Source organism: Carcharodon carcharias, chromosome 2 (assembly GCF_017639515.1).
Source record: "Carcharodon carcharias isolate sCarCar2 chromosome 2, sCarCar2.pri, whole genome shotgun sequence".
NCBI classification, from domain to species: domain Eukaryota; kingdom Metazoa; phylum Chordata; class Chondrichthyes; order Lamniformes; family Lamnidae; genus Carcharodon; species Carcharodon carcharias.
In genome coordinates, this window is record NC_054468.1 from 161,114,747 (window position 1) to 161,131,432 (window position 16,686).

General features: G+C 43.5%; 1 protein-coding gene across 1 annotated transcript in view; it reads left to right on the forward strand.

Moving 5' to 3' along the window:
* rps6ka2 (ribosomal protein S6 kinase, polypeptide 2) overlaps positions 1-16,686 on the forward strand; it is a 240,953-nt gene that overhangs the window by 81,326 nt on the left and 142,941 nt on the right. The window contains exon 5 of the mRNA XM_041206960.1: positions 43-149. Within this exon, the coding sequence (XP_041062894.1) occupies positions 43-149 (107 nt within the window). The remainder of the gene's footprint in view (positions 1-42; positions 150-16,686) is intronic.

Sequence of the window (16,686 nt, forward strand, 5' to 3'; positions counted from 1 at the left end):
AATAGCCAGTTAAACACTAATTGTATGGCTTTCTTCCTGTAGGTGATGTTTACAGAAGAAGATGTCAAATTCTATCTAGCTGAGCTGGCCTTGGCTTTAGACCACCTTCATGGCCTTGGGATCATTTATAGGGACTTAAAACCAGAAAAGTAAGATATGTTTCTTTCTCTCACAAAAACAAAATAACAGCGTGCAAAATATTCCATTTTTTTTATTTGTTAATTAGGGAATCACTGGCTAGGGCATCATTTATTGCCCATCCCTAATTGCCCTGTTCAGAGGGCATTTAAGAGTTAGCCACATTTCTGTGTGCCTGGAGTCATATGTAGGCCAGACCAAGTAAGGACAGTGGATTTTCTTCCCTAAAGGACATTAGTAAACCAGATGAGTTTTTAGAATAAGGGCTTCATGGTCATCATCAAACTTTTAATTCCAGATTTTTATTGAATTCAAATTTCATCACCTGCTGTGGTGCAGTTTGAACCCTGGTCCCTAGAGTATTACCCTGGGTCTCTGGAATACTAGTCCAGCGACAATACCGCTATGCCACCACGTCCACCTCCACTCCTGCCTTAATTTAACATAGGTGGCAATGTAGTATTTGTCTTACTTTCACTTTGTTTCAAACACAAGGGCCAGAATTTCCTGGTCTTGCCCATGGTGGGAATTGGCATGCGTGAGACAGAAATTTTGATGGACTAGCAAAAGGTTTGTTGACTTCCATGGGAAAATCCTGGCCAAAGCCTTCTTAACAAATTCATTGAAAAGTTGGCTGGCTGTGTGTGTACTGAAGTATTTAAATACATACACGTAGATGTAGTATGTATTCACACACACACACACACACATACACACAATTGTAATGAAACAACAAATAGATTTGGGGATAGCGTGGGGAAAAGGCATTGAAGTTATTGATCAGCCATGATTGTATTGAATGGCGGAGCAGGCTCGATGGGCTAAATGACCTTCTTCTGCTCCTATATTCTTATGTTCGTAACTTGACACCAGCCTGTTAATTCTAAATTGTTGTTGATTGCATTGTCATCACTGGTACTCAATCAATGCAAAAGCATCTTTGTTGCTATTTTGTCAGCCTCCATTCTCAGCTGGTAATCAGCCTAGAACAGTGGACATGTTTTGTTTTATTGCTCTCTCATATCCAAAAGGGAAAGAGCTGAGCTAATTCTTTGTCATTAGGTATTCTGATATTTAACAGAAATACTGAAGCATGAAGTAAGTCTCTTTGCTGTATGATATCAATAAACTTTGCTCGGTATGATAGTTACAGTTTGAACGCTGAATTCAATTAGTGAAACAGGAATTCACATTCACTTACAAAATAACCACCTTTTGCAAGGCTTGAATTCTCCTTTTTTAGCCGAATCTCAAGTTCCAGCTTCATCAGAACTGTAGCAAAAACTGAAAGAACTCCAACTGCTGCCCCAGTAACATTTCTGATCTATAAATGTTAACACTCTCCAAGCAGAGAAAATATTCCTCTTGTAGTGTAGAGTGACAGAGAAAAGTATTATTTTCTGAATGTGCTGCTCTGTCTTTTCCTGAAGGGGGGATTTTGACAAAAGAATGTGGCAGCGCAGTAAAAGAATTAAAACTGAAAAGGAAAAAAAAGAGAAACTTGTATTTATTTATCAGTTTCATGCTCTCGGAATTTCCCATAGCCAGTGAGCTACTTCTGAAGTTAGTCACTGTTGTAATATCATAACTAGTTGATAATGGAAATACGCAGTGCGTTTCTGCAAAGAAAAAAGCAAAGAAAATACTTCAGGTGCGGATCCTTGATCAGATCTGAAATCTTAATTTTCAGATGTTGATGGACCTGCCATAGTTCCATATTTTTCAATTTTTATTTCAGTGATTGCAGTTTTTAAAACATATTTTTATCTTTATTTATAAGTAAACAGTTATTTGTCAGTCAAAGAATGCAATATTATTTAAAAAATTGAAAAGATTTAGCAATGAAACAAACAAATCTGATCATCAGCTCCAGAACTTCATGGCCAGAATTTTGCCCTTTGCGGGTGGGTAGCCGATTGCCGCCGCTGAAACGGGCCAATGAAGACCTGCCCAGCGGGTTAGCAACTCCTGTGGAGAACGGGAAAATGGTCACGGGGGAGGGCGTGCTCAGACCACCGGTTCCAATGGGGAACCAGCAGTCTGTATAAAGAGTGGCCAGGCAGCCTGCTTGAGGCAGTGCACCATGGCCACTTGAGGAGAGAGAGAGGCAGCTGTCACAAGACAGGAGCATGAGCAGGAGGAGGGGGGCAGGCTGCAGGAGAGGCCATCGGAGGGCTAGTGTGCCCCTCGCTTCTCCGATGCATGCCTTGCTGTCCTCCTCCAAGAGGTGTCCAGCCGTCGGGATATATTGTATCCGGAGGATGGGAGGGGGACGGCCCCCCATGTCACCAGCCAGTCGTGGGAGGAGGTTAGTGATGCTGTAAGTGCCCATGATGATGTGCGGCACACAGGTGTGCAGTGCTGCAAGAGATTCAATGATTTGCTGCGTTCTGGACGGGTGAGTACCATGTTGGCTTTGGCCATTTGACCCAGAAGGCAGCCTTAGCCATTGAGCACCCCCCCCACAACGTCTTACTGTCGTTACTGCATTGGGCATTTGGCACATGCTGGGTGGGCAAAGGAGTACTGACCATGCTTACATCAGCCTTAGTGGATTAAATTGCCCCGGATGTCCCTGCCTCCTTGGTGTAATAGTGGGTCGGCATACTGCCCCTCATCACTGCCCTGTGCTTCCTCATCCTCTGAGGCACTGCTGGATTCATCATGTGCAGTCTCATCCAGGGCATCAAGGTTTTCATCGTCAACTGCATCCCCGCTTTCCAGCGCAAGATTGTGCAGAGCACAGCATGCTACCACTATCAGAGAGACGTGATCTGGGGGGTACTGGAGTGTGCCCCCTGAGCGGTCCAGGCAACGGAAGTGCATCTTGAGAAGGACGATGGCTGTCTCCACCACAGCCCTTGTGGTGCCCTAGCTCCTATTGTACGGCTGCTCAGCTTCTGTTCTTGGATGGCGGAGAGGCGTCATGAGCCACCTTCTGAGGGGATAGCCCTTGTCTCCCAGCAGCCATCCATCCAGCTGGGCTGGAGCAGTGAAGAGCCCCAGCACTTAGGAGTGTCTGAGGATGTAGGTGTCGTGGGAGCTGCCTGGGTACCTTGCACAGACTTGTAGAATCAGCATCCTGTGATCACACACTATCTGCACATTCGTGGAGTGGAAGCCCTTCCTGTTGACGAAGGCACTGGGCTCACCTGCTGGCACCTTGATGGTCACATGTGTACAGTCTATAGCACCTTGGACATGGGGGAAGCCAGCAATGGCCGTGAAGCCTCCGGCTCACTGTGCCTGACTTGCTTGGTCACAGCGGAAGTGGATGAAGGTGGATACCCATCTGAACAGAGCGTCTGTAGCCTGCTTGACACAAGTGTGGACAGCTGATTGGGAGACAAAGCAAAGATCGCCCACTGAGCCCTGGAAGGAGCCAGGGCAAAAAAGTGGAGGGCAACAGTGACCTTCAGAGCCGCTGGCATGGGGTGTCCACCCACACAGTTAGGAGATATCTCGGGGCCAATCATCTGACAGATATAGCTGGCTGTCTCCCTTGACAGTCGGAGCCTCCTTCAGCACTGCACCTCAGACATATTGAGGTAGCTGCTTCGTTGCCTGTATACCCTGGCAGCAGGATAGTGGTGTCGTCTGCAGCCCCTTGCACCTTGGACAACGTCTTGGCCCTGCGCCCCTTGTGCCTGCACCAGTTCTCCCAAAGGTGGCTCCCCTGGAGGCGGATTGTCCAGTCCTGGATTCCTCCTTATTCTAGCCCTCCCTTCCTCCTCAGAGGAGCTGCCTCCAGTGGAGATGTCAGAACCCATACCCCAGACTAAATGGAGGCCTTCAGAAAGCTGCAGGCCCGGGAAAGATTACTGTCTGCAGACTGGTTTCAAAGTGCAAAAAAAGCTCTTGGAAATTGATGTGAACTGTTAACAATCACACAGGCAACTTTAGAACACTTTCTACAATTAAAACTTCATGGAAAACATGAACAATCCCTCTGAGTCCCCATATCCCACCAGTGCATGAGTTTTATTAAATAATCTCCAACCTGCCTGCCCGTTGGGCCCATGCGTCCACCCGAAGTTCGCACGGGCCCCTCAAAATCCTCAACAATTGGCAAGTTAAGGGCCTTAATGAGGCCTTTAATTAATGGTGGGCACGCGTCCCACTGCTGTCCGACCGAAATATATAATGCCGCACGCTGACGTTGGGACTCAAGTGTGACATTTTAAGCGCTTCACCTGCATGTCAGCCAGAAAATTCAGCCCCATGTGTCAGGATTCCATGTCAGAAATTCCAAGAATCTTTTTGCATGATTTTTTTTTGTCCATTTACTATTTACTCCAAGGACTCTGACCAAGATTACATTTGGAGCTGGATAATCTGTTGAGTGTCTTCTGTAAATTATATTGAACAAGCTATAGCTTGTCTAGCTTGGATCAAAGGAGAGTGGCATCCGTGTGCTGGTTTCCCACAACTGGCTAAATGCAAGTTTTTTAATCCTGCTGACAGGATTATGTATTTAATAGATGTTGGTGCATTTCTACTATGAAGTGCAGCCAACAAACATTTCTCCCAACTTTCACTTTGCATAAAGTGGATTCAGTTTATTGGTGAGGGGTTTGGATAAGCAGTGCTTGACTGCATTATAAATCAATAACTAGCACTAAACTGTATCTAACTTAAGGATTCAAATGATGATTAAAAACCATTGAACTTCATTCTTTCACATTATGTCATTATTAAAAGCAATGATTGGATTCCAGCCTTATAATCACTCCCAAGTATCTATTACCCTTTATGTAAACTATCCCAGTCCCTCAGTTGGATTTTTGCCTTGTTATCAGCCTCAGGTATAAATTTTACTCTCTTTAAAATTTTATCATTTTTCTTTTTGAACTTATATAAAAGCATATTATTGACTACACAAACAACTGTAGTTATATAGCGGCCTCAATTTTAATCCTCGCTGTCTGGCGTGAGGCATTAAAATTGGAAAAACCCACTTACTGCCTCATTCTAAGAACTCAGGAAGTGGAAGTCCCAACAGAATAAGAACATAAGAAATAGGAGCAGGAATAGGCCATTCAGCCCCTCAAGTCTGCTCTGCCATTGAATAAGATTATGGCTGGTCTGACTCAACTTTCTTACCTGCCTCCCATAACCCTCGATTTCCTTGTAGATCAATAATCTCTCTAACTCAGCCTTGAATATATTCAATAGCTCACCCTCCATTGCCCTCATGGAGGGAACTCCAGTGATTAATGACCCTCTGACAATGGAAATTCCACCTCATCTATATCTTAAATGGAAGACTGCTTATTATGAAACTGTGCCCCCTAGTTCTAAATTGTCCCATGAGGGGAAACATTTTCTTAGCATCTACCCAGTCAAGACCTCTCAAAATCTTCCATGTTTGATTAAGATCATCTCTCATTCTTCTAAACTTAAGTGAGTATAGGCCCAACCTGCTCAACCTTTCCTCATAAGGACAAACCCTTTCATTCCATGAATCAACATAATGAACCTTCTCTGAACTACCTCCAAGGCAAATATATCCTTTCTTAAATAAGAGGACCAAAATTGTATGCATTACTCTAGACGTGATTTCCCCAACACCCTGTCCAGTTGTAGCAAGACTTCCCTAATTTATACTCCATCCCCTGTACAATAAAGGCCAACATTTAATTTATTTTCCTAACTACTTGCTGTGCCTGCTAACTTCTTATGATTCATGTATGAGGGCACCCTGATCCCTGTGTACCACAGCTCTTCCACAGTTCTCCAGTCTCTCTCCATTTAAATAATATTTTGCTTTTCTATTTTTCTTACCAAAGTGGATAACCTCACATTTTCCCATATACTCCAGCTGCCAAATTTTTGCTCATCCACTTAATCTATCTGTATCCCTTTGGAGGCTCTTTGGGGAGTATTTAATAGGGCTTGTAAGAGCTGGAAATGCAGCAGGCAAGTGGAATTAATTAGGCAAGAGCTGAAATCTCAATTTCCCAATGTTGGATTGAGTTTGTGATATAAAGTGGGTGGCGTGTCAGCAGTGAAGCAGGCAACATGCTGCCTGGTGGCAGGAACCTATTTACCATTTATTTGCATACCATGAATACTCATTAAATGTCAGTTGGAAGGGGCTTCACTCCCTTAATGTTCAAGTTGTCTGTGACCACTGGAAAAATAATATGTAGGTATGTGTTTGTTTCCCAGGGAGCTATCATGACTCATGCTGTTGGCTTATGACACCAGCACTTAATCCCCACAGCCCTGCAGAGTAGCATTCTAACACTGCACACAGCTCAGCAAGGGCAATCATAGAGCAGACCATAGGATTGCTCAAAATATGCTTCTGATGCCTTGACCAGGCCAGTGGAGCATTGCAATATGTGTCACAGAGTGTGTCCAGGATTGTCGTTGCCTGCTGCACTTTGCACGACTCAGCATTGCAAAGTAGCGAAATCAAGGACATGGAAGAGCTACCAACCTCCTTAGATGAGGATGATGAGAAGAATATGAGGAGGACAAAATTCTCCCAGGTGTCAGAGCCATTAGGAGATGTGACAGAGCTGTCAGGGGCAACCTCATCTTTAATCATTTTGACCAGGCGTAATTCTCCTTGATTCCTTTTGAGGGTGCACTCTCGAAGGACTCATGCTTAACATTCACCAGCTCAAATATTCACACAGAAGTGAGCCCAATGAGACAGAAATTTGAGTTTTCACATGGTGATTCACATTTAACAAATTAGCAGAGCAGGATGTGGTGGCAGGCTCAACTGTGTAGGGTCTGCATTGGAGGGCATGGCCCTCTAAGCTTTGCTCACCTGGAACAGGTGCTGTGCCTTGACAGCCATTGATGAAAGGATAATCATTGAAGTGTAGCAGAAAGTCTGCAATGTACTTCCAGGCCTTTCCTGCACACTGTCTGCAACTGTAGAGAGAAAGGAGAGTCCATCTCAGGCATGAATGGGTTGACGCCACAGGGAATTTGGAGGATGGCTTCTTCCTGGCATAGAGTGGCCAACTCTCTGGAACATCAAGGGAGTCAAATGAGCTCATGTGCATCTTTGCCATGGCTGTGAATACTCAGGAGCCCAGCATATATGGCTTCTTATGTAGGATGAAAGATACCTTAGTCTTGGTCTTGTAGCATCTTACTGATATGCTCAAAATTCCTCACCAGCACAGTGCTGGCAGTGAAGTGCAGATTGTCCATGAGAAGAAGAATGATGATGAAAGGAGACGTGGAAGTGGGGACTGCAGTCAAAATGCTTCCACTTCTCACCTGATGCCCAATGCCACATCTCCCACCAGCACTCCTCACTCACCTCACTCACAAGCCCAGTAGCTCACATACTACCTGGTTTTCTGACCGAATCTATAATTCACTGGTACAGGTGGAGCGGGCTTCGCTGGGGCCTTGACAGGGTGGTAGCTGAAAGGATGGGACAGACTAGAGCTAAGGGACATAGTTTAAAAATAAGGGGCTTCTCCATTTAAGACAGAGATGAGAAATTTTTCCTCTGAGGGTCATGAATCTTTGGAATTCTCTCTTGCCCAGAGAGTGTTGAATATTTTTGAGGAGGAGGTAGATAGATTCTTGACTAACAAGAGTGTCAAAGGTTATCGGGGCTGGGTGGAATGTGGATTTGAGGCCACAATCAGACCAGACGTGATCTTATCGAGTGGTGGAGCAGGCTCAAGGGGCCTAATGGTCTACTCCTGCTCCTAATTTGTATGTATGTGCATATGTACCTACCCTAACAGCACCTAAACCCACACACTCATCCATGTTAAAATTTCCCCCATCAAAAAAGGGCAAAAATCCTACTGATCTACATTCATGGAGATAAGTGGTTCTTTGAATTCTCTAGCAGTCATTTCTACCAGCTTCATTACAGTTAAAATTGTACCAGTGTCCCATTGATATCATAGCATCCTGATTTTAATATATTCATTTTGACCCAACCATTTCTCCTGGGTGAGTTTTGAATGGAGTCATTGGTGGGGGTGGATTTAACATGTGCTCACTGCCCTCAACTTTTTTTTGACCCCAGTTTCTTCCAGGGCACTGCTAGATCCATGCCCAGGATCAGCCAAGACAATTGGTTGATGCGTTGTTTGTTCAGAGTAGGCAATTACTTTAACTTGTTCTGCAATGAGTTCAGTCAGAAAGAACGGGTGCTTGTGTTTGGGTCTCTGGCTGGCTTCCCACAGATGCAAGGCATCATCGACTACAGACACATGGCAATGCACACATCCCCTGATCAGCTGGAAGTAAACATCAAGGGCTTCCACTCCATCAATGTACAACTGGTGTGCAACCACAAAAAGTTGCTTCTGCAGGTGTGGGCAAGATTCCAATGAGCAGCTATTTGTCCTGCAGCAGTTCAAGGTCCCTGATCTCTTTGTAGATACAAGCAGACTTAAAGGGATGGCTGCTAGGCGACAAGAGATATCCACTTCAAACTTGGCTGATGATATCTATCAGAAACTCAACCAATGAAGCCCAACAGCACTACACTGAATGCCATATGGCCACCAAATGTGTGTTTCAACACGCCACCAGCATACGGTGTTTCAGGTGCCTAGAATGATCTGGAGGTGCCTTTCAGTACCCAGCAACTCGGGTCTCCAGGATGGTCATGGTGCACAACCTTGTGCAGCACTGAGGTTTGCACCAGCAGGAGGAACAAGAGCAGAACACAGATTGAATGGGGGTGATTGGGAGGAGGAGGAAGAGGAAAGCAATGAAAGTACAGTACCATTGCTTACATTGCTGCCCAAGGTACCACTGATGCCCTTGTTAATGCAAGGTTCATTTAGATAACATCAGTGAAGCACTTTCAAAACCAAACCCAATGGCTAATCTTCCCACAACCACCCCCCACCTCATTCCCAATGCAACTGACACAAAATATTCCTGCGAAACAGCTAACCACCACTTGCACATTCCACCTGTTGGTCCCCATCAATAAATGCCTTCCCATTCATCATCAAACAAGTTCAAAGGTAAGTTGCCATTAGCAGCCAAGGATGGACAACACAAGAAAAATGGTGAAAAGTAATAAACTATACAAGATCCCAGTAGAACAGCCACAACAACCTGTATTTATATAATGTCTTTAACTTTTTTAATTTATTCGTACAGGGGATGTGGGCATTGCTGGCTAGGCCAGCATTTATTAATTGTCCTTGAGAAAGTGGTGGTGAACTGCCTTCTTGAACAGCTGCTGTCCATGTGTTGTAGGAAGTTCTGTTAGGAAGGGAGTTCCAGGACTTTGACCCAGTGACAGTGAAGGAACGGCAATTTAGTTCCAAGTCAGGATGGAATCGCAGAATCACAGAATTTTAACAATACAGAAGGAGGCCATTTGGCCCATATGTCTACACCAGTTCTTCAAATGAGCATTATGAACTAGTGCCATTGCCCTGCCTTTTCCACATACCTCTGCACATCGTTTCTATTCAAATAATCATCTAATGTCCTCTTGAGTGCCTCGATTGAACCTGCTCCCACCATACTTCCAAGCCATACATTCCAGATCCAAACCATTTGTTATGTGAAAAAGTTTTTTCTCACAGCACAATTGCTTCTTTTGCAAATCACTTTAAATCTGTGCCCTCTCATTCTTGACCCTTTTACAAGTGGGAACAGCTTCTCCCTTTTCACTCTGTCTAGCCTCCTCATGATTTTGAACAGCTCTATCAAATCTGCTCTTAGCCTTCTTCTCTCCAAGGAGACCAGTTCCAACCTCTCCAATCTAACCTTATAGCTGAAGTTTCTCATCCCTGGAACCATTCTTATAAACCTCTTCTGCACTCTCTCCAATGTGTTCACATGCTTTCTATAATTTTTTTTATTTATTCCCAGGGTGTGGGCTTCGCTGGCTAGGCCAGCATTTATTGCCCATCCCTAATTGCCCTTGAGAATGTGTTGTTGAGGTGCCTTCTTGAACTGTGGCACCCAGAACTGTACACAATATTCCAACTGAGGTCTAATGAGTGTCTTATATAAATTCAGCATAGCCTTCCTGCTCTTGTATTCTTTTCCCCTATTAATAAAGCTCAGGATACTATATGCTTTATTAATTGCTCTCTCCACCTATCCTGCGAAGTTCAATGATCTATGCACATATACACCCAGATCTTTCTGCTCCTGCACCACCTTCAAAATTTCACCCCTTATTTTATATTGTCCATGTTCTTCCTACCAAAATGTATCACCTCACACTTCGCATTGAAATTCATCTGCCACCTATCTGCCCACTCCACCAACTTATCTATGTCCTTTTGAATTTCCACACTGTCCTCCTCGCAATTTACAACGCTCCCAAGCTTTGTATCATCTACAAACTTTGAAATTGTCCCCTGCACACCAAGATCTAGGTTATTAATATATATCGGGAAAAGCAAGGGTCCCAATACCGACCCTTGGGGAACTCCACTACAAACTTTCCTTTGGCCCAAAAAATATCCATTGACCATTACTCCCTGCTTCCTATTACTCAGCTAATTTCTATCCACATTGCTACTGTCCTTTTTATTCTATGAGCAATAGCTTTTCTCACAAGTCTGTTGTGTGGCACTGTATCAAATGCCTTTTGAGAGTCCATGTACACCACATCAACAGTATTACCCTCCTCGACCTTTTCTGTTACCTCATCAAAAAACTCCAGCAAGTTAGTTAAACACAATTGCTCCTTTAGAAATCCATGCTGACTCTTCCCTATCAACCCATAGTTTTCCATGTGACTACTAATTCTATCCTGAATAATTGTTTCTAGAATCTTGCCCATCACTGAAGTTAAATTGACTGGTCTATAATTGCTGAGCTTATCCTTAGAACATTTTTTGAACACAGGCTAATTTTTGAAATTTTCCAGTCCTCTGGCACATTCCCTGAATCTAGGGAAGACTGAAAAATTATGCCCAGTGCCGCTGCAATTTCTACTCTCATTTCCTTCAATACCCTTGGATGCATTTCATCCGGTCCTGGTGCTTTATCAACTTTAAGTACCGACAGTCTATTCAACACTTCCTCTTTTTCAACTTTGAGCCCTTCTAATTACGGAGTTTCCTCATCTGTCACCATGGCCTGGGTAGCATTTACTTCCTTGGTAAAGACGATGCAAAGTTTTCATTTAATAGCTCAGCCGTGGCCCCTTCATCCATGTGTAAATTCCCTAATCGGCCTGCCACCCCCTTTTAATAACCTTTTACTATTTATATGCCGATAGAAGACTTTGGGATTCCCCTTTATGTTGGCAGCCAGTCTTTTCTCATAACCCCTCTTCACTTCTCTAGTATGCTTTTCACCTCCTCCCTGAACCTTCTGTATTCCTCTTGGTTCTCAATTATATTTTCTACCTGACGCCTGTCATAAGCACATTTTTTCTTCTTAATTTCTATCTCCTTTTTCATCCAGGGAGCTCTGGATTTGTTTGTCCTACATTTCCCTTTCAATGGAATATACCTTGACTGTGCCTGAACCAATACTTTTTTGAAGGTAGCCCATTGTTCAGCTACAGTTTTTCCTGCCAATCTTTCATTCCAGCCCAGCTCTGTTCTTGCCCCATCAAAGTCTGCTCTTGTCCAATTAATTATTATTACTCCGGATTGCCTATCATAATCCTAAAATGTACAATACAATGATCACTGTATCTTAAATGCTCCCCCACTGACACTTGATCTACTTGGCCCACCTCATTTCCAAGACCCAAGTTCAACAGTGCATCTTTTCTTGTTGGATTGGACATGTACTGCTGTTGAAAATTCTCCTGAACACAATCTAGGAACTTTTCACTCTCTACCCTTTACACTACAACTGTCCCAGTCTACATTCTGGTAATTAAAGTCTCCCATTATAACTACTCTATAATGCTTGCATCTCTCTGTAATTTCACCACCTCCCCTCAAAATCATAACCCCCCCTTTAAACCACCCCCTGGCCTCTCAAACCCCCATCAACTCCCTTGCTGGGGCTTGCCAACTAGAGCCCGCCAATAATCTGGATTTACCTAAAGTCCAGCCTCTATTACCTGCTCTTCTTCGGGCACTGCCTAGAGTCCCAGCAGTGGCCAGTAGCTCTCTAATGGAGATTTCCTCTCCAGATGGCAGTGCATGTCTCACCTTTAACCACTCCTCCAAGTGTAAAATGGCTGCTGGGCAGCCAGTTTTTTGGTGGGCAGGCTGCCATCTGACTTTTTGGGAGTGGCGAATATGGTGCCCAGTAAAATCCAGCCCATTGTGTGATGCTCTGCACCATTATTACACCCGTGCTTGAGGTGGAATCCTTTGTTTTCTCTGTAATCATGACAAATGTGCTTGGAGAACCTGTCAGTACATTGCACATTCTCAATGATTATCTGTGTCCAACTGAGGAGAGCTGGGAGAGAGCTGCACCCTCCGACATGGACTTCACACACCCCCATCTATCAGCACTGTCTGTGCTTGCTCAGTTGTGAAGTATGAATCACCAGTTGAAGACCTACCTGTCTAAACGGTTCCAACAAAGTGCGACTCTCTGAACTGGTGCACGTTAAGCATGTGTTCTGTGATGGTTCCACCCTCAGAAAGAATCATTTCTCCTAAGGACTCATCATCATTGAGTTCCATGGACTCCTGCTGCACATGGGAATGCCTTGCTGTAGATAAAAGATACTTGCAAGGTAAGAACCTCTCCTTGTGAAGATGATTATATTTCACTTGCTGCTGAAATCAAGTCAATACGCCTGGTGTTTTATGATATTTGTGTGTTTTATATTTGATTCTGTCACTGGGTAGCTGGGCAGTCCCCATTTCCCCATCTATGATGGCTGGACACCAAGACACCAGTGATCTCCAACGCTTTCTCCTTAGACAGCTTGGTGGAGGATTATCTCCAGTTCTATCCCTCTCCCTTGTGTTTTGTGTTCACTTGTACAATGGGAGAAACCGAATGACTGTCATGGCATGTGTTCATCCAGTGGATGCAAAATAGATGAGGGTGACTGCCAGGTGGAGGCAGGAAATTTTAGGGCTCAGGGTGAGTGGCAATGGGGAATGTGAGGAAGTGCATAGAAAGAGAAGGATGAGTGCATTTGCAAGGTAAGTGGATATGAGGAGTGGTGTCATGGAGTGGGTTGATAAGACAGAGTTAGGGCTGGGGAGTGGTGTACATTGCAGGATGCAGACAATGGGAAACTGTATTCACCTTTACTGAAATAAAAATAGAAAGCATTGGAAAAACTCAGCTGGCCTGGCAGCATCTGTAGTGAAAGAAATAAGGTTTACATTTCAAGTCCAATATGACTCTTCTTCAGAATGCCTTTCCTGGCCTGTTTAGGCCTTAAACACTTCCTGCACTTAATCCAGGAAGTTGGCAGAATGATCTCCTGAGCCTCTTGCAGCTGTGACTTCTTTATAGTCTCAGCAGCAGGTTTCTTCCTCCCACTGCTGGTGAAGAATATCTCTCTCTGGCTCCACCCTGCCTCCAGCAGTACATCAAGGCAGTTGGCATTGAAGCGGGACACAGCCTTTGTCTTTCCTGAATCCATCCTCACAGTTTGCCTTTTCTTTCTTTGAACTCCTAACTCCTCCAAATTTGATTTTTGAATTGACCCTTTCAATACTGGAGATTAGATTCTGAGAGGAAGGCTGGTTGCCTTGCAATTGATGCCAAATCAGTAAGTAAAATGATTGTGAGGTGCCTGCGTTAAAATGCCACTGACAAAACTTATTTTCAAATTACTCACATGATATCAGAGTACCAGAGGATGAGCAATGAGGGTTTCTCAACAAGTAGGGCCTTCAATCCATTGATGGCCAACTGGTTTGTGATCAGCATCAAGACATTAGCAAAACAGTTTTGCTGGCAGTTCCCACAATACTTTTATTCTGAGACACTTACCCAAACCCCGACTAATTCATCCTTCCAGAATGTCAGGTCATGGTTGCCAGGAGACAAAAACGCCTCTAAACCTGGCTGTTAACACCTCCCCACAATCTCAGCACAGCTGAGCAGCAAATGTGCAATAACAATTGAGATGACCAAAAATATCACTGAACATAACAATGACAACTTGAAGCTAAAGTTCCAGTGCCTTGATCGGCCTGAGGATTCCTGCAAAATTCTCCAGACAAATGGGCTGTATCATAGTACTGTGCTGAATTCTGGATGATATGACTCTGAGATCTGAAGGTGGAGATGGCACAGCAACAGCACGAAGCCTATCTGACAAGGAAGAATTGGGTAAAGGTGAGGAAGGACCAGAAGAAGGAGGGACAGCTCAACATCTTGGAGTAAGGGATCAGGGAGCAGTTAATCTCAGCATTTTCATTGTCCCACTGAACACACTTATCTGAAAATTAGCAAGAAGCCTTGTGCATTGTACAGAATTACAGAGAATGTACACCACAGTAACAGACCATTCAGATCAATTGGTCTATGTTGGTGCTTATACTCCACACACTCCTCCTTCCACTCTATTTCATCTAACTCTATCTGCATATCCTCCTTTCTCTCTCATGTCCTCATCCAGCTTTCACTTAAAAGCATCTATGTTATTTCAAATTCTAACAACTCTCTGAATAAAGATGTTTCTCCTGAATTCTCTATTGGATTTATCAGTGACTATCTAATATTTATGGTACCTCATTTTGGACTCTCCCAAAAGTGGAAACCTCTTCTCTACATCTAACCTATCAAACTCCTTCATAATTTTATTAACCTTCATCAGGTCACTTTCAACCTTCTCTATTTTAGAGAAAAGAGGTGCAGCTTGTTCAGTCTTTTCAAATGGTTATAACCTTTAATTTCTGGCATCAACCATGTATATCATCTGTACACGCCCTCCAGTGCTTCTAGGTGCCCTTTTTCATATATTGACCAGGGTCTTGACTTGCAGCCCCGGTTGAGTCTGAGGAACGAAAACAGGCAGGTGTTAAAAATAACTCCAACTCCACCCCACCTTCAGGCCATTTTCCTGGAGGCAGGATGGGATGGCACGTAGTGAGCAGCCAATTAAAGTAGTTAATTGCCTAAGGTCTGTCAACTGGGACTTAGCTGCCAAGGAATCCTGCTGCGGTGTTCATGTTGGAAGGCCTTTGAATGGCCCCCCCAGCTTCAAAAGCCTACCCAACACCTTAATTGGACTTGCCCTCTCTCTATAAATTGGCCACTCCAGGGAAAATCATAATGTGTGAACACTTCCCACACTGTTTGGGCTCCTGACTTCCATTTGAGCCTGACAGCAGGGTTCAGAAGCCCATAGGGAAAATCCTGCTCCAGAACTGTGCATAATATTGTCTGATCAAGGTCAAATACAATGTAACTTCACTGCTTTTCAATTCTATTGCTTTAGAAGTGAACCCTTGTGTTTTGTTATCATCTTCACTTTTGAAATCCATGCTGACTGCTCTTTATTCTACTTTCTGTTTCTACATGTTTTTCTACTATACCTTTGAGAAAGGATTCCATTATCTTTCTTAATACCAATGTTAAGCTAATGTCTATAATTTCCTGGACTTGTTTTCTTTTTCTTTTAAAATGTAAAAATAACATTAGCTGTCCTCCACTCCTCCAGTAGCATGCCATTTTCTAATGAATATACAATAGTCTCTATACTCTCACTTCTTTCAGTTCTTTTAGTACACACAGTTGTATTCCTTCCGGAGCAGGGGTTTTCCCCTTTCTAATATAATTCTATGTATTAAAGCTCTTGAATTTATTTACAGGCAGAAGATTGAACTAAAGTCCCTTAAAGAGCTCCACCCTTAGTGTTCTTCTGAACAGAATGTATCCTCACCCTACTACCCCCACAAGATGCTTCTACAGTTGGCTTCAGCAGAGCTAATGGAAGGCAGCTGTTGTTTCTGTGGAGACACCTCCGATGTTTGTTCAAGTGAAACAAAAATTCACCTGTCCAGAACTCACCCAGATGTAAAATTAAGGCTGGAATTAAAATCTGTGCCTGTACCTTGAAGGAGGCTACAAAAAATTTAGATCTTGTCAGCAACACATTTCTGACCAAAACCCTTCTTGGAGCAATAAAATAGCAAAACCAGCCTGAAGGAAATATACCCTCCCTTTTAAGAGGTGCATTCCCACTTGAAATAAGCTTCTGGCTAACCCACAGAAAATTGGTCCCCAACATTTGCTGGGTTTCTGACTGCATCAGCCAATCCAGTATAAAACTCACCGATGAGATATAATAAGGCCTGGGAGTTACATTTCTCTGAGACTGTTTTTGGCTTAAACTGTTGAACTTTAAACTGAAATGAAAACTTGGCCACCCAAAACTGACTCAGAGTTAAAATCGAGGCATGCGTCTTTCCAGTCTTTAGGATGTATAAAAGCTCTTCACAGTTAGTGAAATCACTTTTCAGGTGTTGTCATTGTTGATTTGTAAGCAAACATAAAAATAATTTTGCTCACAGCAAGTTTCCACAAATGCAATAAATAATAATGTTCTTTTTTGAATAAAGCCATCAGGGTGATTACAAGATACAAATACAGTCAAAGATTCAAATAGTTTATATAGATATATCTGCCTGAACTGTCAGATGGGACTGAAGTTTAATGACTCGTGTAAAAGATGAATTTGGA